This window comes from Mixophyes fleayi, chromosome 4 (assembly GCF_038048845.1).
Source record: "Mixophyes fleayi isolate aMixFle1 chromosome 4, aMixFle1.hap1, whole genome shotgun sequence".
Classification (NCBI taxonomy): Eukaryota; Metazoa; Chordata; class Amphibia; order Anura; family Limnodynastidae; genus Mixophyes; species Mixophyes fleayi.
The window spans coordinates 281,124,625-281,151,772 of NC_134405.1; the positions used below are offsets into that span (position 1 = coordinate 281,124,625).

Genomic DNA, 27,148 nt, shown 5'->3' on the forward strand with positions numbered 1-27,148 from the left:
TAAATCACACACACATTGTTGTAAACATTACTTTAATTGAAATAAAAAACACCCTGGAACACCCTCATTCACCCTCTTTATTGCTCACCTACATCCAGGCTGAGTTCAAGTCGTGGGAAATCCCCATGTTATAAATAGGACCAGTTCCGCTAACAGCTCACTTTGCAGCAGAGCTCTTCGGAGCTAGTTTTGCAGCATCTACTAGGGTTTTTTAGTCTGCAAAGAATCATAGATGTTTTACAGATAAAGACCGTGGATTTATTTGTGTTTTTTATTTTGCCAAGCAAGCATCGTTGCATCTATTCCAAATGAAGAACCCCGATGTAGGTGAGCAATAACTAGGGTGAATGAGGGATGTTTTGGGGTGTTTTTGGATGTTTTTATTTCAATTAATTTTATTTCAATTAATGTAATGTAATGTTTGTGTTATGTTGACATTTCTCTTTGGTGCACTACAGGTCCAAGTGGATCCTGGGTACCAGGGCATGCTGGCACTTGTAGTTCCCCAAGTGCTAGCATGCCCTGGCAGCCATCGGTATGCTGGTGTTTGTAATACTACAAGCGCCAGCATGCCCAGACACTTAATGGCAGTCTGGCCATGCTGAGACCTATAGTGCACCAGTGACAAAATGTTTTTTTTTTACTATTAAACCTTATTACCCGACACCCACTGCCCAGGGGTGTGGGAGGAGCCCTAGTGTTTTCAGCACGGGGCTGGGTACATGTAGAGGTGGGAGTATGCTTTTCTTGTAGTGGACAAGATCTCCCTAGGTAATCCAGCATGATGCTGACCAGCCTGGTGCTGGTTTGGCAATGAAACCTGCAGTGTGGGCTCCCCCTGCCATAACTGGCAAAGCCTAGTGCTGGTAATAGTAGAATCATAGGGACTCCACGCTTTTTGTTCATTGTCGACATTTCATACCCAACCCATCCCCACCCACCTTCCTCCTACAATGTTGACCACCACCCACTTTTCTCCTGTGCTGCACTCGCACCACACTTTACCTTTGCCCTGGATGGAGCTGGAGCTCCATCCAGGTCGATGGAGCTCTGCTGGCTGCCGATCAGAAAACCTTTTTAATATATAAAGGTTTTTAAATATGTTTTATTTTTTTAAATAATTTTTATCTATTTTTTTTTAAAATGGGACTGTTCATGATAAAAGTGTCCCTCCATCTGTAAACTGGATCTCTTGCTTAATCAAGCTCCGAGGCTTTCTTGATAGCTTCAATTTAGCGGTATCAAAATGACTTTGTTAAAAAACAGAAAAAATCAATAAATCCTTTTTTTAAAATGTAATTATTGTGATGTGTTTATTTTTAATATCAGAAGAGACATTAAGATATCAGTCTTGTGATTACAGAGTTGATTTTCTTTGTTTAGCATCACAAGCTTCCAACATGAATGTGTTTGCATAGCTACTATTTTTTTTTTCTTTTAATAAAACATGCTGCACGTGCTCACTAGGTTTAGGATGTTTGGGACCTTGGACCAATATTCCATTTGCTTCCGAAGAAGCCCATACTAAATTTACCTCTTTGATGATATGGGTTTGAATGATGCAAAATTTGAAGAGACAATGTAATATGTGCAGCACTGGTAAAGTCTTAAAAAAAGTGTTGGTGAGGAGTTATAAGGGAAGATGAAAGCAGTTATTGTTGCCAAGCAGAAGATACCCAGGAGAATGGAGAATAACTGAGGGCTTTGTAATAACAGGGACTAGCACAGAAGCAAAGCAGATATGGAGTGACAACATGTCTGTCAGTATTTGTAAACCACATACTGAGTATAGCATTAGCTTCTGGACTAAACTTAAGTGCCACTAATAAAAATGTGGAACATTTAATAAAGCAGTAACACTTTTTTGTGTTTGATCAATGCACTAATTCCCTGTACACACACTCTGCAGACAAGTGTTTCTATATCCTCTTTATCTTCATTGGCAACATACGAGGGCATAACTATTTATCAGAGGAGTGAACTACCAGCTCTCTCCTGAAATTACACCATTCACGTGGTCGTATGCCTGTTTAAAAGAGCAAATGATTGTGATGTATCGTAATGTTACCTCTAGGCTTGGCTACCCACGTACTCTGAGTAAGTTCTTAGTCAAAGAAGGGAGTGGCCGGTCATATTTAAGGAAGTCCTTCTATTCTGCATCACTGCAGTCACAAGCGGACAGCTACTGTACCCACCACACTACAGGGTCTATTCTAACTAACTGTATGGCTCGAAACTGCTCTGCTGTGAAGGGCTCAGCATTGTTACACACGACTTCTCCTTCTTCCTGAAAGTAAGATGAAGTTCATGAACATATTGGTTGTGCTACTGATTGAAGGTAAGGCATCCTTGAGTTGCGAACTCACTTTCCCAGTTTGTAGTTTGTCTGTTTTACTCTTCTATTTTTGGTTGATGGCTTCTATAAATGGCTGCTGTCGTACTGCTCTGTGAAATGCAGCACGAGTTTATTTTTATCACTGCTGGTATCGAACTCATTTTTATTTTAGTTAGGTAAAATATTTTAACAATATAAGCAGATAAAAATAAAACAATCACGAATATACTTTCTTTTTTTACAGGATTAGTTTTCTTCGATTTTTTATACGCATCAGTCATTGGAACTAATCAAAATGAAGTTTTCAATAAAGCCACAGATGATTTTGCAGCAATTAGAGAGCGATTCGAGATTAAGGATAAACCACTCTTTACAAATAGGAATCACATTGTTGCATCATCAAGAGGTAGGTTTGTATATTTGTAATTACATGTAAACAACGCTTTTCCAATGTGTGGATGATGGTTACAGGTTTCCATGTATTATTTGTAGTCCCTCATGTTTGCTGTTTAATCATGGAGCTCTTTTAAGTAGCAGCTGTTGCTTTTGTGGTTTGCACTTTAATAACAAGGACAATGTTTTTGTGCTGTTAACTGGGAATAACTTTTTTGATATTAAGAAAATGTTTATATATATATATATATATATATATATATATATATATATATATATATATATTATTATTATTATTATTATTATTACTGGGAATTAAAGTGGTTTCATTTTTGAAGTAAATTGGAATAAATGTTCTTATTTTGTAGGCATTATGCAAAATTGCATAAACATATATGTGTCCTTAATTGTTCCCTTATTTACTTTACACAAGTAGCATGGCCCATAAAAATGTATCGCTCACTTCTCCGAAGTATGCAGAGACTAGATGTTTACACTTTTTTGTTTTGGGCTATTATAGGGCCAGGAGCTATTATATGATTTTCTGTTAATTGTACTGTTCACATTTTACTGCCTACACTTTTTTGTGTCACTTTTACAGTAAGGACTTGGGATTACAGTGGTCTTGCCTATTTTATCAGTTTGCTCTTTTAAAGAAAGTTGTTTTGCTGTATTAAATTGAAAAAAATATATATTCTTTTAATGCAGAGCATGTGCCAATATACTATTTCTTTCAATTGCAAAGGCAACATATTTTGAACTATTGATAATTTGAAGTAAACTCATGTTACATTCATTATTGCTTGGGTACTGGACTGTAACAATGTATTTTGAATTGCCTAATATAGTGGCTATGAGTACTGAGTACCAGTTTTTAATTATTCTATTTCTATAAACATCTGTAATTATTTGTTTCCTACAAAATCGCATTTAAGTGAGTTTTGTACTTAACGACCCTTTTCGCAATATATTGTTTATAAATGTTCCATTTATGGCTGCAATTCCCAAGTGAATGTTTATAAACATCATGTAAATTGCCATCAGCGAGCTATTGTTAGTTCACACATTTTGTATTTTATAGTTCACTCATGTACAATAGAGGTCTCCAAGCTAGTTCTGTTTGCCTTTTATGTGTATTTTGCTAAAGACAAGAAGGTTTTTTTCGTGTTATGATGTCCATGTGTACATAAATTACATAAGTGCTGCAGGGGAACACTGGCAATGTTTTGCCTGTGTCTGGAGGGCAATCTACTTATATACCCTTTAATATATTATGTTGTTAAAAAAGTCCAACAGTACTTTTTAATCTACAGATGGGTCTTGCATCAAATTGTCTTCTAATGCCAGGTGATTGGTTAATTTTTTTGTGTGTTGCTGTTTTAAGGAAACCTATTGCATTGCATCAAGTGCAATGAGACGCAAACAAATTACTATATTTGTGTCTAAGCTTAAATTAATAAATGGTCAGCTTCTGAGCAGAGGTAGTGTTTAGTCGCTTGCAGTAAAATACGTGGCTGAATAGGAAAGCACTGCAAGTGAATGACAGTCACCTCCGCTCAGACCACTGATGCTGCACTATGTAATAAAATTCCTCAATTAGCCCCAGCATTAGACTGGCTGTACTGGTTTCCGTTATAACAGGGAGACCACAAGCATGTGGCGTTCCCCTGACTGGTGAGCATTGGGCTGTTGTGTCTCTAAGGAGGGAGACCTCAGAAACAGTGTCCCTGACCCCCAGTGAGCACTAACTCTACACTGAAAAGCATTGGTGCTCTTATTGACCTTCTCACAGGTGCTTCTGTTTCCGCTCACACTCCAAAGACAAACTGGTAGTTGTGAGGATACCGGGCTTTTTTATGGCTCTTTTGCCCACTCAAACTAGCTGGTCTGCCAGAGTCAGCCTCATGCACTTGATGAGGGTACCCCAGAGCCAGATTTAGACCTCATGGGGCCCTAGGCAAGATATTGGTTGTGGGCCCCCCTCTCTGAAATAATCCATAGCACTATGTTTTTTTTTTAGCATACCATATACCCCTATAGCTGAGTAGAAGGAAAGCTATGTGCCACCGCAACGTCAAAGGAGGTGTGGTCATATCATTTGGGGCGTGGCTTGCATCTTTGGGGGCGTACCTAGCAGCAACAACCAACGTACCTAGTAACAACCTAGCAGTTGTCACTTTTGTCCCTCCATCATCACACTGTGCCCCTTCACTGTTACTTTTACCCCTTCACAATATCACATGTGCCCCTTCCAGCGCTAATAGACAGTGAAATAATTGAGTACAATATGTATATGACAAACCTATTAGGTTTTACTTATTATAAAATCCTATTACAGGAAAACAAATGTGGATGCCAAAATACAAATGAATAATCACTACCAGAATAAACAATAAATACAAAGGTGCACAATATGGATTGGCACAAAAAATATGTAAATTTGAAAAAAAAAGAAAGAAAAAAGAAACATCAGAAAAAATTGAACTCTCCTGAACCACTGAAAAATTGGTTGGTCCTAAATGTTTATATCCAGGGGCATGGGAAAACATTCCAAAATTGCAAGGGATACGAAGATGAGAGGGTGTGAAACACCAAGAGTACTCGCGGTGTTGCTGAGCCCAAATGTCAGCTCTTCATGTTGGATGTCACAGAGGAAGGGGGGCTGATCCTTAGCGTGTGCTGCAAAGCGAAAATTCCACTCTCCAACAGAAATCAGGAAACCGGAAGTAACGTGCGTTCCATGGTCACTTCTGCGACTTTTTCAATATTTTTTTCATTGTTGGCGCCCCCACCACAAGCTAGGCCCTCTGGGACTGCTGGGCCCTAGGCAAGTGCCTAAGTTGCCTAATGGTAAATCCGGCCCTGGGGTACCCAGTACATCCATGAGTTCAGAATTGCTTAGACAGAAACAATTGGGAAGATACAAATGTACTTTTTATTTTATAACAAAAGTAGATATCTATATTTACAAATTACATATTTTTCATAAGTATGTTACTATGGGGCTATTTATCAAGACCCTTTTAAATTGAAGATTTTTTTTATTTTTGCCTCTAGCGACCTAATATATCCATAAAATATTGCAGGTGTAGTTGAGAAATGCAGAGCTCCCAGGTGACACTGACTGGGAGCGGAACGTGGAGTTGCCTGGCCAGTTTAGGGTCTCTCTGCGCATGCATGAGCCCGGGGTTGATCTTGTATTTCCAGATTCATTAAAAAAAACAAAAAAAACCAGGAGGATCATTTAAAACAAAAAAACAATATTTGTTTAAAAATCTGAAAGAAATGCTTTATTTTTTTTCTTGTGTACTGGGGCTGCTATCGCCATCCAAAGATAGTAGAAATTTGAGGATGGTTTTCACCTCCGGGGGCTTTGGTAAATAGAGAGAAGCACTAAATCCAGCAAACAAAGTTCACACCTGCTCAGTGGAACGGGATGCCCAGACTTGGGCTTTCAGTTCTACTTTCAAAGATTAAAAATTAAATGTTTAAAAATATATACATTTATAAATATAAAAATCATAAAAAAAAGAAATAATTATGGTGGTATTCTTATTAAAAAAATACTTTATTTAAATAAATCACGTTTCCAAACATCTACCCTGCTATCACCATCCCAGATGTCAATGCTCATAGGAGGATTGTCGTGGTACTTGTATACACCGATCAACCACAACATTAAAACCACTGATAAGTGAAGTGAATAAGATTGATTATCTTGTTACTGTCAGGCGCTGTCCCCGCACTGTGCATAGGTGCTGGGGATGGACGCCTGCCTCTTGTGGGCCAGGCATCGGGGCGCACTTCCGGTTTTGCCGTGCGCGCATGCGCAGAAGGCCCGCGTCCCATTGCTAGGCAACAGGACGCTTCTGTTCCCGGCATGTCGGTGGTCAGGTGCATCTGACCGCCAAAATCATTCCCTACCAATCAGGGGCCATGTTGGCGTTTATCTAGCACCTCCTCCCATCTGTCTGTGCCAGAGTATTGGTTTCACTTACTCCAGCGTGCATTATCCTGCTCCCTTGCTCCTATTGTTGTCTATTGGTTCCTGACTCCCGGCTTGTTCCTGACCACTCTCTGTGGCTCCATTGTTATCTGGAGTCTGACCTTTGGTTTGCTTCTGACCTTCCATATAAGTAGTGGGGAGCCCCCGGTCACCTTCTATGTGTGTGTTCATATATATATATATATATATATATATATATATATATATATCTATATCACAGAGCGCAGCTAACAGTATTGTGTTTGTTATTTTTACTGGTCAGACAGGGAGGGCCCCCCACTTCCTGTTTCCTTACTAGACAATGGGGGTCGTACTGCGGTTGCAGCAGGGGGGACGGGGCGAAAGCGCTCCTATATACTTACAACTTTGACACGTACCTCCTACCGAAACACTGTAGTAGACCAAGTACACCCCTTCATGGCAATGGTATTCCCTGATAGCCATGGGTTTTTTCAGCAGGACAATGGGCCTTGTCACACTGCAAAAATTGTTCAGCAATGGTTTGTGGAACATGAAAAAAGAGTTGGAAAAACAAGTCAGACCATGGAGGCACCATTTTGCAACTTAAAGGATCTGCTGCTAATATTTTGGTCAGACACCACAGGTCACCTTCACAGGTATTGTGGTCAGAGCTGTTTTGTCTTTAAATCTAGGGTTCTAGAAGTTTTCAAATATTTTCAATTTCTTTACTAATTTTAGATAAATTGTAATTTCCAATGTTTGATAATCGGTTGCATTAGTTTAATTTAATAGGCATCTAAAATTTAATTCCATTCTTCCAAAAGAGTTGGATCATCTGAAAAGGACAAAGTTTTAAAGTTCTGAAACCACATCCCATAGGATTGTCAGATCCTGTTGAAGAATATTTTATAATGATATTATAACAAGCTACCCTTATACTACTATTTTTGCATATGAACACATTGCAAATGAGATAATGAAATTATGTTTGTATAAAGTTGGTTAAATTTTTCAGTTTACATCAGTATAGAATTTAACTTTTATTTTTCACTGGTTGATGAAGTATGGAAGATAAATTTCTTTTTACTTTTTCAATAAAGTACTTTATTAAAATATATACTTGTTTTTTTTATAATTTGGTTTATTTGCCTGTGTCACCACTAGCACTGATTATATTTTCTTATGTTTGTTTTTTTGTTTGTTTTTCTGATCCTTAAAGTTTGTTTAGTTATTTCCCACCATTGATATATTTGTTTGTAATGTTAATGTTTTTTTTAGCACAATTATCATTTTTTTTTCTTCTTAATAAATGTAACATATTCAGACTGGGCTATAGTTCTTAGTGATGTGACACACGGATCAGTATTGGGCCCTGTCCTTTTCAATCATTTTATTAATTACCTTGTAGATGACCTTGAAAGAAAAGTGTCCATATTTGGCAATGACACTGAGCTATGTAGGGTTATTAACATAAAGCAGGTTAGTAACTTTCTACAGAAAGATTTAGACAAAATAGCGAACTGGTGAAATGTAGATAACTGTATGGTTTTACAGATAGGTAAGTAATGGTAATTTTGATACATACACAGCTAAATCAAATACAATTGAGGAAAACTGAGATGGAAAAAGAATTAGGAATACTAGTTAACTGAAAGCTGAGTAGCCGTTCATAGTGCCAAGCAGTGGCTGCAAAGGCAAATAAAATCCTGCAAGGTATAAAAAAAGCCATGAATACATGTGTTGCAAACAGTGTAAAAATATTGCAGAAGTCATAAGTTATATCACATCTTGTGTAAGCGGTACAGTTTTGGGTACCTCACTGTAAAAAAAGAACATAGAAGAAATCGAGAAGGTTCAGAGGCAGATAACCTGATTAAAACAGCCAGCTTTTTTTTTTCCTTTTTAGTTGGCAGATTAAGTACTTTTTTAATCATGCATCTGATTATTTTATCTTAGCTGTTCTCCCATGAATCATTATCTCGTTTTCAAAATTTATCTGGAGGGTGCAAAGTTTGGCTGCTATTTACACACAAGCTCTTAGTACATCATGTGAAGGCAGAGGGGGGTGATTTTACAGTATGCACAACAGTCAGAGGGGTATTCCAAAGACACTCTGCTTACTATATCCTGCAATGTGACTGTGCTTGCCATGGTAGTGTATGACACTGCAGGATTACAAATCATTAATAACAGCCTGAAGAAACAAACCAAGGGAAAATGGTGAATACCAAGATACTTATTATAGCCTGCCACTGTAATTTATGTTGGATTATATACTTTAGATGATATCTGTAACTATGAGAAGTAGAGTCGATTATGGTGATCATCGATATTGGTATTTTATCCAATTGACATTTTTGAGTCAAGAAGGAATTGTTTTCCTCCTATGAGGCTAAATGGCAATGTGTGTGTGTGTGTGGAGGAGGGGGGGGGGGGGTTGTTCTCCCTTTTTCTGGATCCACACACTTAGAAGTTAGGAAAGCCTTGAAGAACTCCTGACTTTTTTCAACCTTCGTTACTGTAATTCTACAATTGGTTACAGTACTTATGTCTTAAATGTTCAGTCTGTCTAGATAACTATAGATGTTTGTATATACATTAGGATTATTTATTAAACTTAACTACTTTTATTAGAGCCAGGCTCTCAATATAAGAAACCAAGTCTACAATGTTTCATATGTTTCACTGTGCAATTTCTTCAGTGTCAATTAAGTTGATCCTGAGTTGATTAATAGAACTTGCATAAATAAGGATAAAAAAAAATCCCTACCATAGAGTAAGGTACACTGCTTGCAGCAATATAAGCAAAATACTAACTGCCTCCTTACTCGCCTAGTTTTGGAGCCAATTATTAAACAAGAGTAGGCAAGAGAAACATATTTTGCTTTAGATAGAAGTTCAACAAATAAAGGATAATAATAATCAAGAAAGTCTATCATAGCCGGGTACAGGATAAATTGCAAACATAATTTAAAGAACTGTATGCTAGTCTAATATTGCCAATTTATTATACAACAAAAAAGCCTCAAAAGCTTCACATTATTTTGGAGTAGGCATAAACAGGTAACAGATGTATTAGTTGACTATCATTTTACTTGATTTGTGATAATTATTGAACCATATTGATAGTTATTATATCAACAGTGAACATAATGTTTAACCACACTTGCCTACCTTCAGGGAGATTTTGCAAGTAAGGAAGGAGACTTGTTCTGTTGAGATGAAGGGGCATGTCCAGCTCTAACCATGGGAGTGTCTGGTGTAGGCCAAGGGCTTGTCCCTCACAACCAGGTGTAATATACATACATATATATATATATATATATATATATATATATCTCAAGCCAGGAAGGGGGAGCGCTATAAGAAAATGGCCACAGCTCTCTGGAATGGCATAGTGGCTCCGGCTCAGCGAGATTACCAGACTCTCTCGGGGGTCGGGAAGATCACTCGTACTTTGGGAGTCTCTCAGATATGGCAAGTATGTGTTTAACTGAGAGTCTGCTTTTGAAAATGATTTGGATGAGCATAAATATGCATAACAGTTTCCTTGACCAACATTCTGATGACACTGGGATTGTGGATTATTTCAGTGAACTTTACAGCCTATATTCCATTATATTCATTTTCTGGAGTAGATTTAGAAGTCTCTTGACTATCCAGGAACTCCCCTTCCTGAGATCAGGTCATCGTTTATAAAAAGGTGGAGGCAGCTACAACTGCAGTCATTGAAGAAATATTTGCTCTCAATGGTAAACAGATGTTCTGTACTATTTTGGTGTATCCTGCCTTTCATTGAGTACAAAAACTGTTTCCTTAAAGATCTCTATAATGTCAGACTTTTGAGCAGTATCTACCACATGGTGAATGCTGCCAACTTAACAGCAGGTGATTTATCATTGTATAACCTTACTTCCTTTTTTTACAGCTGTAATTTCATATATACCATGTTAAATGAAAATACAGTAGCTAATTTTTCTAATATAAAGATAGTGAGCTATATACAATATAAAGAAAGAACAGGAATATAAAATTTGAATGCAATGACTTAGTGAGCTGTTTGGTTTTAGGGATTATCCTAGGGATCACCCTGAATACACACTATCAAGAGCCTGTAATATTGCCAAAAGCAAAGATAGAGCCCTTTGATTGTGATTTAACTAGTTATTTTCCACTTTATCAGGATTCATATGTGCCTACACTTCTTGCTGACTTTACTGAGGAGTTTTTATTAGTCTTTTTGCAAATGTAAAGCTGGGTACACACCTATGCAATTATTGTGCAAATCACACTATAAATTACCGTCCGTCCAATATTGCAAGAGTGTGTACACTCCCGCGATCATGTTTTATCAAAACACATCGCATCATTTGGTTTGAATTTCTAAACTTCCTTAAAATCACGATCAACGATGGAACAATGTCGGGCAGATGTGAAAGTGTGCACGCACTCACGACTGTCTGTTCAACACTTCTGATAATTCCTCCAACAGTACAGTGTTTGTGGCCGTGCATTAATTAAACCAATAATGCTGTATCCAGGTGCTCTGTCTAAACATAACAACATAAGCACATGGAATACAGTTCTGTCTTCATAGAGAATCAATAGTACATGTTCTTTACATGTACAATATGTCATCTTTCCTGTATGTGTATAGATCATGACATTTTAACACATGTACAATACATAATGATTCTCAATAAAGTATAATTTATTTAATTGTGTGCTATTTGTAAATGTTTTAAATGTTGTTTTATCTATCTGTATGTATTGTTGTTTTGCCTGTTCTATATTTATTATATACACCGATCAGCCATAACATTAAAACCACTGACAAGTGAAGTGAATAACATTAAGTAGAGAGGGTAGGGCGGAGGCACTGGGACAAGTTGATGCACGAGCTGCTTAGAGAGAAGGAGTTTAACCGGACTCCTCGTGATTCTGGCAGGTAAATGGGGTCACTAAGCGCTCAAGTGCATGCGTAGGGTAAGAGGGTATTAACTTGTGTGAAGGTTGCAGGACGAGGCTGAAAATATATAGGGAATGCCTGAATGGACGGGTACTAATGCGAACTGGGTTGCGATTAAGTAATGCGTGAGGATCATGAGATGTTGGTCATGTGGTTTAAGACCAAAATCAGTGCAGGTGGGGAAACATGAGCAATGATGTCACAGAAGCACATGCAAAACAGTAATGATAAGGAAATATGATAATACACGTTATTGACAGTAATTGCAAAGACGCTAATGACAATAATGGTAATAACAGTAGCAATAATAGTAATAGTGGTGTTGTGGGCAGATGAAGCAGTGTGATGTCACTGCTAGAGGGCAGACTGACGTGAGCTGTTGGTTGTATGGTTACTGACCACAATTTATAGGAGTAATAATATAACAAAATCAGAAGTCAAAGCAGAATAATAATAACAACGGTATTAATGACAACGATATTAAAGGCGGTGATAACAGTGATGTTATCGAGGTTGCCAATGATATTAATAATGGTAGTGATGATAGGCGGATTTCACGGTATAATGTCTCTGCTAAAAAGTGGATCAACAGTATTGTATATAGGCAGATGGTTACCTATGGCGTCTAGATCCTTATGCCCAGCGCAATCACCGATGGGTGTTATAGATGTAAATCTTGTTGTCCTCGGTGTGTGTATAGCGATATTATGCAATTACTTGGGTACCGTGGTTAGTGCGCTCATAATGCCATAATATGAGGATGCTGCAGCTCCCAGATTGGGTCTCCATGTCTGTAGTATCCAGATGCGTGCCTCTGGCTGCTGCTCGCTGTGGAGTGGTAGACTGTGCCGTCGTGTGTGATGTGGTGCCCCTGTGTAAGCGCTATGCGCTCCGTGATGGATTCTGTCGATATGCACTGTCGCTACAGGCCGCGCGTGCGCGGTATTCAATGCTCGGAGGAAAGAGTGAATCTACATAGTGAAGTACTATATGGCGATTTATTTGAAATACCAAAAAACACACTTACAACAATGTGCTGGTAAAAAGGCAGATACAGCTGGTACAATAGGAGTGTGTGTCTCAGCTCCAACGCGTTTCGTCCAGGTAACGGACTTTTTCAAGGAGTGACAGAGTTTGGTGAGTGGTGAGTTTATAGAGCCCGGGCTTTTACCTGATTGGTTAGAGTGTAATGGTGCGGATTGGCTGAACACGTGGGTGTGTCCGGGGGCATGGAGTGGTGCTGATCTAGCAGCCGTGGGCTGAGACTGACCAGGGGGAATGCTCTATACTGGTCAATCATAGAATGGGTATATCGGATGGTGAGGCTACTTGTGAGCGATCAAAGTTTCTACGGAGCATAGGAGTGGGGACTGGTTAACTAAGTGGGTGTGTCCAGGAGCGTGGATTTATGCTTATCGGGCACCGGTCATATTGAAGCTGACCGCGGATTATGTTCTGTGTTGGCCTTATGTGAGGCTTGTATGATTGATGAGGGGGCTTGTGTGGGCGATCAGAAACATTGTTAGGCCCCCTATATGGAACGTCCAGTGTATGGATTGATGGAAACCGTTAATGAGTGGTTCATAATGTTTGGAACCTCTAGGGTGGTCCCCTGTGGGTGCCTAGATGGATGATAAATGCGTGTCCCATAGATGAAGTTTAACGGGGGAAAAAAAATTCCTATGTGCGACATGTGTATGAATGAGAAGGTACATAACAGGTAGGAGGATTGGTAAACTATGGTATGCGAAAGGCTAGGTGGAGGGGAGACCTATTCAAGGGTTTGAGTGCATTGATGGAGGAGGGTGGGCTGGACAGGTCTTACAATTAGAGGTGTGGAACGAATCTTAGGAAGCAGATACTATGGGAAGTAGCAGAGTGACTGGGAGGGGGGGGTGGTAATTGTGTACATGGGTTACGGGATATGAATGCATTGAGCGGAATGGCATGTTGCTGCCTTGTGGAAAAAGATAAATGGAGAGGTGCGTTAAAGATCCAGTATGGACTTCATGCCGAAGTCTATATTTAGGCCATTAGGGATTAGTGTTTTCATTTTGTAAATCCAACTTTCCTCTTCTCTGTTGATTTGTCTGATGGCGTTCCCCTCTCTCCAGTTTTTCTTTACTTGTTTGATGGCCAGGAATTTAAGGCCTTCAGGGTTAGAGTTATGTGTTGTGCGGAAATGGTCTGATACTCTGTGGAGGGGGTATCCTTTCTTTATATTACGGATGTGTTCACTGATTCTAACTTTCAGGGTCCTAATGGTGCGGCCTATGTATTGTAGCTTGCATGTGCACTCTAGCAGATATATGATGTGAGTGCTATTGCAGGAGAGGAACTGGTCTATGTGAAATTCCTTAGTAGTGGTTTGGGAATGGAAGGAAGTGGTTGGTTTAGTGGTTTTAATGTTGAAGCCACTGGGTATGGATGAGTCAATGGTAGTTTGCCTTTGAGTTGTTGGGGGGATGTGGTCACGTACTAGAACTCTGTTGAGGCTTGGGGCCTTTTTGAAAATTACTTTGGAGTGTGGTGGTAACACATGGTGTAGAATGGGGTCCTTGAGGAGGATCCTCCAATGTTTCTTGACTGCTCTGGTTATTTGGTTGGCTGATGAGGAGTATTGGGTTACAAAATATACTTCATTGTTCAAGGTATCGGGTGGTTTTGATTCTTTGTGCGTGATGAGGGTGTTTCTGTCTAACTCCCTTGCTTTGGTGAAGGCTTGAACAAGAATTCAAGCCTATAAAGAGATGACAGTGTTTAGTACAAAATCATTATTTGCATCGTTTTTCCCAATTTTTAATGCTCACTTTTTTTTAATGTTTGTTTAAATGTCTTTAACTTCCTTTGTTTTTAAAATCAGACCATCTCTTATCTGGAACTTGTTTGTTTCTTGTTTTTCCCAGTTTGTCTCAACATATTTATCAATCGTTGCATGATTATTTCCTTTCTGTAATTAATTTTTTTATAATTGTTTTATTAAGCAATTGTAGTCATGTTGGTCTGGAATTCTGACAATCATCTCCATCTCCCTTTGACTCATTGATTTTGATCTTTTCTCATCATCCGATTGTATCATTTGTTTAGCTTCTATCAATATTTTTTCATCTTCCATCTTGTGATGTACCACTGGAGACAGTCTGACTCCTCTGTGTTTATCTAATATATTCTTGCGCAAAATTGGGCGTTTACAATTGGTATGGACCAATCACAGCATTTTTAGCAACATAATGGACGAACGAACGCTCCTTCGCCAGTAGCATTCTTCTGTGGTGGTTATTTTTACAAAGCATTGCAACTCGTGATTAAAGTTTTGGAACTTTCTCAACTAATATCTCGATTTATATCCTGTATTTCATCAATATTTTGCTAAGGTAAGTACTTCATTACATATAACTTTAGGATCAGGAGATTGCCAGACCATCTACTGGAAACTTGTTCCAGGGGAGTCAAGTTCCTGAAGAAACTGAAGACATACCGTCAAGTGAGTTAACACACAATCATTAATGCGTAAAATATTTATTAACATACTGGTCAAAATGAGCACTTCAATATAACATAGAGGGCCTGATTCATTAACATATGCAAAACTAATGTAATGTGCTTTTTTATATAGATTTGTGTTTTCTTTGATATGTTAATAAGTTCAGTTTATATGTTAATAAAAAAAATTGTTTCAAATCTGTGTATTGTAAACATTCAAATATTATCCCTGGAAAACTTGTATGATGGCCTCAGAGGTCTCCGGTATGATCAGACCCAGAAGTGAAATAGCTTTGCTGTATGTGAGATCAGCCAATCCTTCCAGTAGCCAAAAATTTCAGGGTAGGAACCAATCTCTGCTTTGCAGATATGGGTCTACTGAAATATCTGCCTTTCTTTTCTGTGAGTGGGGTGACCGGAAAGTTGGGCCATTCATCTGCAAGAAATTCCTGAAGTCATCAGGAATATTCTCCCGTATCTCATGGAGCAGTGGCTTATGTGAAAATCACTCTTTCTTCAGCAACCAGTCCTTTGACCAACAACTGAGAATTTTGCTTCTTCTTTTTCTCCTCTTATTGTTTGCAGCATTATGACCATGGTGACAAGCAAACAAGCACACATTTTTCTTTTATATGGCAGGCTCATTATAAGAATAAAACTTACCTTGTGTACAGTTCTGCAGGGAGTGCACCAAACGTAAACTATACACAAAGCAATGAACGGCGATGATGCTATTTCTTCTCCCTGGATGTTTGTGTCTTTGTGTGCGGTATGATTCAGCCCATTATTTAAATTAGGTTTACATGTTGCTGCAGGGTAGGCCGATATCTGTAGATTGTCACGAGAGTCGCAATCTTTTGAGCAGACGGTCATTAGAGATGCAGATCTCAGCTCTGACGATAAATCTTGCACGTGTACGAATGAATTGCATGCTCCTCAGGACTTCAGTTGTTGGTAAAATTAGTACAGAAATCAAATCTGAAGTAAGATTGCATAGGTGTGTACCCAGCTTAAATGTTTTTCACATGTGGTATTTAGAGTATAATACATAGATGGTGAGCTTGCAAGCAGGGTTCTCTTACCTCTCTGTCTGTATGTATTACCCAGTATTGTTTTATTAATGTTTGTTCGCCATTGTAAAGCACTACGGAATTTGCTGGCACTATATATATAAATGTGAATGATGATGATGATGTTGATGATAATAACATTTTGTAGAAAACAATTCAAAAAAATCGTTGCATAATTAATCATTTTATTCTTAGCATTTTAAACATTGAATAGGAGCAGCTGCTATTTTAATGTCTTTAGTTTAAAATACAAGCAATATATCGAGTGAAAAATTGAAAACTCACTAATGTGAATGTACTTACAGGGGCAAAATATCTAAACCTATTCAACTGCAGATGGCCATCACCTGATATATCCTTGTATGGGCATTTGCGTACCTTGTACCTCAGACGCGGGCTGGGAGAGGCGTGGCCGGGGGGCACACAGGCGGCCGCATCTCATGAAAAGGGATGCGGCCGCGTCATTGATGACGCGGCCGCATCCCCTGTCATGTGATGCGGCCGCCTGTGCGCTGATCAGATGCGGGCTCGGGGGAAACAGTTGTATTTTGCAGCCGGGGGGCGGCCGATCGGCCTACCCCCCGGCCCTAATAGCAGCCTGACCGAGCGGCCCGGGGGGCCGATGCCCCCCTGCCCCCCGGGCCAGCCCGCCACTGTTGTACCTCACATCTTTTGACTGATCAAATTGGGACACATATGGTAGATGACGTAGGCATATCCTGACAGGCATGGCCACGTCATGATGTGACTGTGGCCACACCTCAGGGGCGCGCTTACCACTTCTAAGGTGCTAGGCAGCTCCTTAACCCCCATCCCCTTATAAGGCATGTATCAGGGGAACCATTCATTGTGGTGCGCACTGTTCTCCACTGCTTTGCTATGCAGAGGAGCAGTCTGCAGTAACATGCCTCCCAGCATTCTGATCTGCGGAACAATGTTGTCTTGGTTAGGATTGCTGGACAGAGCCCTAAAATTGTGACTAATTCATTCTCAATTGGCATAGTTAGGAAATATTTGTTTTGTTTTTTGTGTATTTCTGAAGCATTCTGAATACATGATGTTTTATAGTAGGTGGACATCTGAATTCTCTTACTCCTGCTCAGGAAAAACTAAAGCCTTTTGTTAAATTCACAATGTTAAGGAACAGGGCTAGTATCCACCAAAGAAAACCCTCTATAAATTACCAATGGTCAATATGACAGAAAACAACTATATATAAAGCTTGGCTTTAAAAACATTTAATTATCAATAAAAGATAAAATATATACTAATCAATAGAACAATAAAAAACAATACATCTCTCATGATGGGCCTGATTCATCTTCGAACGTAATTTCTGTTGTGTGCCGTATCTTGCTTGAGATTGCTCTGCGCATGCTCAGAAACTGACTTTATGCCAGTGAACACAATGGCATCTAATTCATGTCCAAATGCAAATGAGGTTGAGTGCATGTATATTAGTCAGATTCAAGCTCTGGGCACCTCTGAGGTACGTGTTTTTTTTAGCCATATCACTTGCACCAGCTACAGGGTAGGTGTAAGTGCTGACTGATTGTGATGACTGATACGTATACATTCCAGAACATGTGTTTGCAAGCGAGAGAAACTATAAAATTGCATTTTTTATGTATGTATTGCATTAAGAACATCATGATTTATGTATTTCATGTATAAAAAAAATGTACGTGTCTTTATTAATGATTATAGTAAAAGTTGTAAATTAATTTTATAAAATATTTTTTGCATGCATCCTGGTGTGAATTTATATTGCACATATGCATGTGTATATTGTGCAGTTTGTACAGTCTTTCTGTGTTATGACTCGCTGGGCTCTCTGTCAGAGTAACTAGATAGATAGTTACGGATAGGTAGGTAGGTAGTTAGGTAAGTTTAGATAGCCACTGGGTGTTTAGATAGGCAGTTAGTTTAGTGATTAGATAGATTAGTTTAGGTAGATTGGATAGGCAGATAGATTAACTAGATTAGATAGGGTCAGTTAGGTCTTTTCTCTGTCAGAATCTGCCCTCAATTCATGCTGTCTTTTCTATGTAATGCCTCACCTGGTCAGCCTGTTTCTCTTAGCTCATTCACCTGGCTACCTCATTATCACCTGTAGTCTATTGGTTCTGCTCTCCTTAAACAGCCGGCTAATCCTCTGCAGGATTGCCGGTAATACGTTTACCTTAGTGTTCCTGCTCCCTTGTTATTCCCTGTTACCTGTTCCTGTTGTTTCCTGCCGGCTTGTGGTATCCCCGTGTACCAGACCGTTTCCGTTCTTGTCAACTCTTCATTGGATTTCCCTGTGTACTGACTCGGCTCTGCTTTGACTCCTCTCCTTTGTGATTACCCGTGTGCCAGACATGTTTCAGTTCCTGACTATTCTCTATTGCATTCCACGTGTACGGACCCTGCTATTCCCTTGATGATTCTACAATCTTCCTTTGGCTCAGGACTCAACCTAGTCACAGGTACTATTGACTGTTTACTTATATCACCGTGTGCCTATATTGTAGTTACTACTGGCAACCGCCTAGGAGCTGTTTTCCTCCAATCTCCGGACTCACCGGCACTGTGGGTTGCAGTTACCCCTGGCAACCGCCTAAGAACTATTTCCCTAAAATGTCCAGACAAGCACCGGTACAGAAGTTGCTGTGTATCAGGGGACTTCTCTCAATTGTTCCTTATTTATTCCAGTGGCCACGAGTGATATATCAGTCTTGACACCATCCACTCGGTGTGTCACCGGACTCCCTCCTGCACTTCTTACTCTACGGCCTCGGTAACTCTATTCCTGGGTTCTCCCCAGCCAGAACACATCTCATGACCCTCTGTTTGTCTGCAGCCAAGTCTGTCCACACCACTAGGGGCAACAGTGAACACCAGACGTTCGGAGCAGACTCCGGGTTTTGCTGTACTGTCTGAGGGGTTCCTAACATTCTGCATACACAAGGAATGTATAGCCTGATTATACTTAAAACCAGATTGAAATGGAAACATTTCTTAAGATCCGCTTGTACTTGAATACGGGCAGATGCATGTGTAATTTACATCCAATTTTTTTTTAAAAAACAAAAAACGCAAGTTGCCCTCAAATTGTGTTCGCAGATTAATCTGACCCGATATGTCACAATTCCTATTGACACATTTAGGATAACTAGGACCACTTAAGATAATTAGGATGAGTATGGATAAGTAGGCTGTAGCACAAAGCACTTAAAAGAGCTTTTCAATATATCTTGTGGTCTAATTTGGGAGTCCGAGCCACTTAGGATTTCTTTAGCCCCACATTGGACAAGTTCTTATGGCTATCAGCACTTAACACCAAAATAATTATCTCAGGGTTAATAACCTATCCACGTTTCCAAATGTTGGAGATTTGCTACTGCTGAGTCCCATCTTAATTTTACCTTAGAAGTTAGAGGTGGCCACCTCACATCACATGTTGTTATTAGGCTAGTCGGCTATATCCCAGTTCAGGCAATTATTCCAAATTCAGAACGCTATCATACCGCTCACTGGTACAGTGCAAGTTTGACCTAATACCATTGCCATTCTTCAGAAAGTGTTTTATTTATGTTATAAGTCATTAAATACCAAAAATAACATAATTGACCAATAGTAATTTAGAGATAATTTTTTTGGGTTATTTGGCATGGGTTTCCTCCAGGTGCTTCGGTTTCCTCCCACAGTCCAAAAACATACTGGTAGTTTAATTGGTTTCTGCAAAAATGCACCCTAGTCTGTGTTTGTATTGTAGGGACTGATGTGAATGACTGCATATTCTCTGTACAGCGGTGTGTAATATTATTGGCATCAAGCACGACATTAGGGGTATCGAAGGGTAGCGGATCGTGCTCAACAGGCCGCCCACCATTGCTGATCCTGGCAGCAACGAGCTTCTCATTGTTCTTTCTGCCTAACTAGCCCAGTGGGGGAAATCCACTTCGATCACAATAACTTTTGACCCCTCTCCAGTCAAGTGATGGTGTGACCTCACATCACACTCATCTTCCTAAAACAAGCAGATGGAAATGCGGCTATAGGTATGCTGCTGTTGGGGAGACTGGACACGTGACTTGAAGAAACAAGGGGGTGCTATACTTCCTAGTATAGTCCTGGAGTGGGGATATTGTGGAGTGGGAATATCGATGCTGGACACAATTGATACTCAGGTGCTTGAGGGGTGCACTGAGCAGGTTCTTATAGTGGCTGGTTGATTAGTGATTCCCAGCATGTGTCATCAGTAACACCCCTCTCAGGTGTTATGTCAGCTTTGGTTAGTGATAACATCTGAGAGGGGTGAGCCTGAGGCTGAGCCCAGCTGGGTTCTGTCAAGCCTTCTAATTGGGAAGGCCAGCAATCAATGGTCTACTGAGTGTTGGAGGTAGGTCAGTGATGTCTAAGACTACTGGTACTGACAAGAACATGACAACCTATTTCTCATGCGCTAACACGCACCACTATTGCACTCTGTAGTATTGCTAATAGTGCAATGCATGAAACTAACAGACATAAATCCTGAAAACCTGACCTGTTGGTAGCTCTTGAGGATGGTTTGAGCACCCCTGGTGTAAGGACTTGTTCACTCAAATGTTCTGGTAAAATGGTAGAAACATGCTTTTACCCGTTTTCACAGCACATATGTGTGAACGAGTCCTTACATAAGAGGTGCTCAAACCCAATCCTCAAGAGCTACCAACATATCATGTTTTCAGGATTTATGTCTGTAGAAACAGGGGGAATAATTAATGACACAGAAAAATAGATTAACTCACCTGTGCATGATTAAAGAAATCCTGAAAACATGAACTGTTGCTAGCTTTTGAGGACTCTTACGTTTTCAATCTGTTATCAAAATGCAATTCCAAATTAGAACACCATTTACATTTTAGTATTCCAATTACTATATGGTCAGTGCCATAACATATTTCCTTTTCACTGTATACCAAATTTTACACTTTTTGCACAACTTTCATTGTAGATTATAAATGCACAGTATTGTTATCACTGCAGAATGTCAAACACATGAACGGTGTTAAGGTTCTAGTGTTTTTTTTTTCTTACAAGAAATATAAATAAAATAGCTTTTTGATCTAAACTATCTGGTGCCTTTTTACTTGGATCGATATATGCTTAAATATAAAACACACCCAGACTATGTAAAATGTAACCGTTTCTTACACAGATGGTGATGTGGAGACAAAGAGTACAGTGATAGATAGTAAAATGCTATGTGGGTGAAACCCACTTATTTTGCAATGATTCTGTCATAGTTATATGAATTGGCATTGTTATTCTACAAATATCACATTCCTACAGCTTATGAGGTGCGGTTGCCCTTTTCTCTAATATAGTTGGATTTTGCATATGGATTTTTCCAAGGAGTCTAAATATGCTATTTAGAATTGCTATATTAACTCCAGTAATGTTTTTATGGGATAGTATTTAATGCATTAAATTGACAAAACATTTGTAAATTAGACACAAAAGAGAAACATTATACCCCAATAGTTATTTTATCAGTCACACTGTCATCTTTTCTTCCACTGTCTATCCATAAAATTATGTATCAGGTGCTCACTGAGGGACTCATGTAGAGTTGGCCAAATTTTATATAAAAAATGCCATGAGTACAATCGGCAGTATACCCATGGCTGCCATCAGAAATTGCAATTGTGGGGCCCAGTACTTATGAAATAGGTGGCCAATGACCGCAGCACACCCACATCACTCATCCCAAAATGCCCCTCACAAATTACACCACAAGCTCTCAGATCCCTTGTGTGCGCCAAAACTACCCAACATGCCGCCAGACCACCCAAAAAAACACCTTATATGCCCATCAGACCTCCACACATGCTTTTCAGACCACCCCACATGCCTTTTACAAGCCTCTCAGATCTCCATACATCCCATCAGACCTCACCACATGGCTCTTAAATGCCCTTCAGACCTCCCTACATGTCACATAGACCTTAACACATGTCACTTACATGGCTTCATACCTCCTCACATGCCACCCAGACCTTAACAAATGTCCCTTACATGCCATCAGATCTCTGCCACATGTCCTTTACATGCCCCACATATCTCCCCATATGCCATCTTACCTAATTTCATTGGAGAGGAAGGGGCTCTTCTGTCTTCAAGCTTGACATTAATTGGGAAGAATAAGAACTGAGGGCTGAATTAAGTACGAAGGGAATTAAAATCGGAGTCAGTTAGCTAAAGTTATCTCTCTAAAGGTTAAAAGTTTAACTGGGGATGGATATGCCCACATTTATAGTCTATAATAGGCAGAGTGTAAATCAGTCTCTAGAGATCCATGACGTTGCCCACCCAGCCTTCCTGGACTTGAATAGATTTCTGCACCAACTCCGGATTGTCGTGCTGTTTTGTCCATTCCTGGCCTGGTATGGCATTAGTACTTTGGTGGTCCTGGATGGTTTTTGTTAAAGGAAAACGTAGTGTTGTGCGGCCAATGATTGGGGGCACACATTTAGGTGGTGGCCATGGTAAACCCGTTTCCCTTTGAAGAGTTGCTATAATCTTGATGCAAGTACCACCCCTGTGGGTCGGCTTGTGGTTGAGCTCCTTTCAGCCCAGAGGGGTTGCCGGTTCTGTAGCGCCCTGGATAGTTGATCCCTGGTAAGATATGTGTGCCTGGGGGAGGTTGTTACCCACGTTGTAATGATATCCAAAGGAAAAGTTGACCTGTGTTGGGATATTCAGTTTTGGGCCTTGCTGTACTGCCTTCTCTTTTTTTTTTTTTTTCTTCACCACCATATGATTTGCCAAATAAACTCCTTTATTTATTTGCCACAATTAAAGTCTTGTGTCTATTATTTTAGAGCAGTTAAAAAAAGGTAAGGAGAGGCTTAAGTTGAGGTGAAGGATATCAGCCGTTAAGCATTTTAAATAAAACAACATGGACGCTGAAGAACTTCTCTTTGCCGAGATGGGACTGTTTTGACGAGACCACATGGGTATGGGTATTGTGGCTGTTTTTTTCTAAAGGGTGGGAGGTATATAGATATAAATTTTGTGCAGGACTGATTTCCCTGTGCTGAACAGGCAGGGGCGGAGTCACATTATGACAGGTGGACCACACGCACCGCAGGTTTCCATGTTATAGTGTGACCATTGTTGGTTGTGGCTTTTGTGGGTGGACAACACACTGTCCATCTATGAGCTCTGGTACTTACATTACTTCTCTTTGGGCAGGCACACCTGTGACATATGTCGAGCACCCGCTAGCGTCACCGCTCTTGACAGGCGTACCTGTGTCTCCTTCCACCTCCAATTGTGCCTGAATTATGTGCATGCACCCTTACTCAACTTGCCCTATACTTAACCTGTCATTTCCCTCCCCAGTTCCACCTCTCTAAGCATAAGAAGTCATAAGTGTAAGATGTGGCAGAATATGCATATGGACATATGCATTCTTTGTGTACATGTGCAGTACAGAAATGCATATTTTACACAAAAAGTATTTCCCAAAGAGGCTCATTTGAGTAGCTTGAGGGTTATACTGGAGCAAAATAAAAGTATTACACCCATTAGTTTTAATGATGAAAAAGATTATACCAAATTTGTAGAAAATCTGATTCATGGTGTCTGATGCAGAGGCTAATGCCATGGTTGGATCTATACCTATTCTGGTCACATATAAGGGTGTGTCCAAATCAAAAAGAGCTGATCACTAGGACTAAAAAGACAGAACTTGTGGCACATCCCGTTAGATTGCTTGTGGCCTGTACATGCTGTGTTTGCTGACAAACTAACTTGCCAGCAGAATGTCGGTGTGTATACTCGCCACAGGAGTCACATTCATATGCCCTGAGGCAGATAGGGAACTTGAAGTGGCCTTTACTTTAGACAGTGCTATATTGCCCTCCAACTCCTTCCGTTTCAAATACACTGGTACTGCTACTTAATTATTGTTAGGTGCAGATGTAGAGCAACTGTAGAACAGAGTGAACAATACCGGATAGCCTTCTAGTTTCCCCTGCACTATACAGATAGCCTTCTAGTTTAGTTACTATTTATGCCTGGAGCGGCAGGGCAATGAGAGTTCAAACTGGGAGTGTACTGGCGGTTGATGCTGTGAGTTCAATAACAGCTCATGGTAATAGAAAGTAAGACATACTGCTTTACAGTTATAAATAATAATACTGTCCCTGCAGAACTGGGACAGTCCCACCAGAATTGGGGTAGTACACAGTGATGTTTTCTTCTACCTGTTCTTGCAGCTTTTACTACCTGCTGCTGGTGTGTTAAGCTCAGTTACTGCTTTTACTGACTCTGGAATGTTAAGGCCCTTTTATTAAGAAATATGTGCTATTCACATCCTGCGAAACGGCAACGAATGAAAACTTTAAGCGGTAGGCCGAAGAAAGGGAGCGTGAGTCATAAAGAGGCTGTGACATGCAGAGGGAAGGAAGGGAGATGCTGTCACACATGGAGGGAAAATGTAAAAGGGGAAGGCTCTGGCATGCATTGGAGAGGGAGACCAAGATGGATGCTGTAACACATGGAGGGAGGCTGTCATGTGCAGGACGAGGGAGGGGGAGTCTCATGGAGGGAAGGGAGGGGGGATACAGAGAGCAATGCTGTCGCACTCTGGGGGATAGGGAGACAGAAGTAGAGACTGTGACTCAAGGGAGGGATGGGGAATCCCCTCATATTCGGAGGCTTCCCTCAGGAAAGCAAGACTGTCATTTCTTAAGCACTTCAGTATTCAGTATTCGGAAGGAAAATTATTAGTTCCACATCAGTATTCGTTGTAGCAGAGCCAAAAATAATCAGAGCTAAACTGACTGGCTTTGTTTGATTCAGTTAATTGCAAGTATATACATCTTAATCTCAGCATTACTCATGCCATAGTGATTATTTTCCAACACTTAGTAAAGAAAAATTCATTGATTATTAAGTTGTTTTAAAGGACAGATAGATAAACAGTAGTCAGGTTTTCATAGGTATTCTTCTGGCTACTTACCATATGGAGGAGAGGGAAAGAGAGGTTTTCACACGTGGGGGAGAGAAGCTGTTGCACATTGAAGAAGGAGGAAGCTGTCACATGGGGGAAGGAAGAATATGTTGCATGTGGAGGATGCTGTCACATGTGGAGAGAAGGGAGAGGCAGAGGGGGAAACTGTCACAAGCTGAGTGGAGATCAAAGGGAAAACTGCCACATGTGGAGAGACAGAAGGGAGGCTGTCAAACAGGGAGGAAAGGATTGAGGAGATAGAGATCAACAATGAGATGGCTGGTCCCAAACTTAAGGCAGCCCCATGACCTATCGGGAAAACTGCTGATGAGGTCTATGTAACTTCTTCATATTGGATGATTTTCACCCTTCATGATCAGACAAATTTCTGTATTTTTGACACTCTTTCAATTTCATTAGGAATAAAATATTATGGGTCTGAGTCATTAAGGAAAGTAAGGCAAAAAAGGAATAAATGTTCTCCAGGACAAATCATGTTACAATGCAAGGGGTGCAAATTAGTTTATTACTTTGCACATAAGTTAAGTTAAATACTGGCTGTTCTTTCATCTAGCACACAATTACTTCATAGGCAAACCAAGGGGAAGAGGGGTTTCCTAGTGACTGGAAACCCCCTCCCAGTCTGGGGCACTGTATGCTTGAGGTGGCTGAACCCTGCCCCCGGGATCAGCCACTTTGCAGCTGGTGTGCAGATCGTTTCTGTTTGCACTGTTCACAGCCCTCTCTCCCCTACTGTGTGTCCCCGGCCCTGCCTCTCCCACTGCCTGCATGTCTCGTGTGTGTAGCAGGAGGACACAAAACACAGCACTAGTTGAAGAGGCTAAGTGTGTGAATATGTGTGTGAGGGGGGGGTCTCATGTGCTTTTAATGTAAGTGGAGGGATTTAATGTATAAGTTTCTTTGATAAAGACTTCCATGAAGTTGAAACGCGTTGCCTGTTAATATATCTGAAGTAAGATTACATGCTGGAAAGAGGACGCGGATATAGAAGACATTCACCCACCATCTGTGATATGCCTGTTACACGCAACTTTCCGTTATGAGTACATCTATCTTCATGTTTGGATTTTGATTTTAAGTTGCAGATCTCTGCGCAGTTTGTTTTACTGTGTTCATGTTGAATTGGGATACATGAGCAATCTTTGTATTTATAATAAAACGTAATACACTAGATCTGCTTATTTTACTATTTTGGGTACATGGTCTGGACTGAAAGGATATTGAAGGATTGATCCATATAAAGAACAACATATATGAAGGCTTGAATATCTCATTAATCTTGTATGCATATACTCTTAGGGGTCAAGAGTGTGAAGATCACGGGTGACACGTAGGAATTTCCATATTATGCACAAGGTGTAAGAGGTGGATAATAGACTTATGTCCCCTTGACTCAACAGTAGTACACTATGCTATGAATGTATCTCCTAGAGTTTCTACTTGACCAACAGTTCTGAGTACTGAACATCTGTGAAGATTATTGAAGATATTGTATTCTCACCCTAATGTATGAAGGGGGCACCTGATGTATATATATTTTTGTTTTGTCATAGACTTGGAGGGACTTTTAATATATGTGTGGGGGAGGGTGGAAAAGGGATTTTAATGTAAGTATAGGGGGGTATTTTATGTGATGTGGATGGTGTGTGAAATATTAATTTCATAGTAGGTTGAGAGTGGGAGCTTTTAGTTTATTGGTGGGGTGAAGGTTGGGGGATATTTAAATTAATAGTAGGGTTATGGCGGACCTATTAAGAGTGTGTTGCTGAGACTATTAATTTAAACCTGGGGTAGTTTGGGTGCTTTTAATTGAATGTGTGGCTGAGTTTGGGGAAAAGGATTGTTATTTTTTAAAAGTAAATGCTAATTATTTAATGTTTGGGAGGAAATAGGTTCATTTATGAAATGTAAATACTATTAA

The 27,148-nt window shown here is 40.0% G+C and overlaps 1 protein-coding gene and 1 long non-coding RNA gene across 3 annotated transcripts in view; one reads left to right on the top strand and one right to left on the bottom strand.

Moving 5' to 3' along the window:
- Positions 1-2,065: 2,065 nt before the first annotated feature.
- The window catches only part of HBEGF (heparin binding EGF like growth factor), a 94,380-nt gene continuing 69,297 nt past the window's right edge, over positions 2,066-27,148 (top strand). The window contains exons 1-2 of one of the 2 annotated variants that reach the window (XM_075209794.1): positions 2,066-2,338; positions 2,580-2,741. In XM_075209794.1, the coding sequence (XP_075065895.1) occupies positions 2,299-2,338; positions 2,580-2,741 (202 nt within the window). In that variant the 5' untranslated portion in view covers positions 2,066-2,298. The remainder of the gene's footprint in view (positions 2,339-2,579; positions 2,742-27,148) is intronic. The other variant, XM_075209792.1, reaches the window with a different exon arrangement.
- Positions 20,165-25,380, bottom strand: LOC142150148 (uncharacterized). The gene is made up of 3 exons (XR_012691046.1): positions 25,216-25,380; positions 20,993-21,062; positions 20,165-20,229 (listed from the first exon to the last, which is right to left on the bottom strand). It is a non-coding gene; the product is annotated as an uncharacterized LOC142150148 (long non-coding RNA).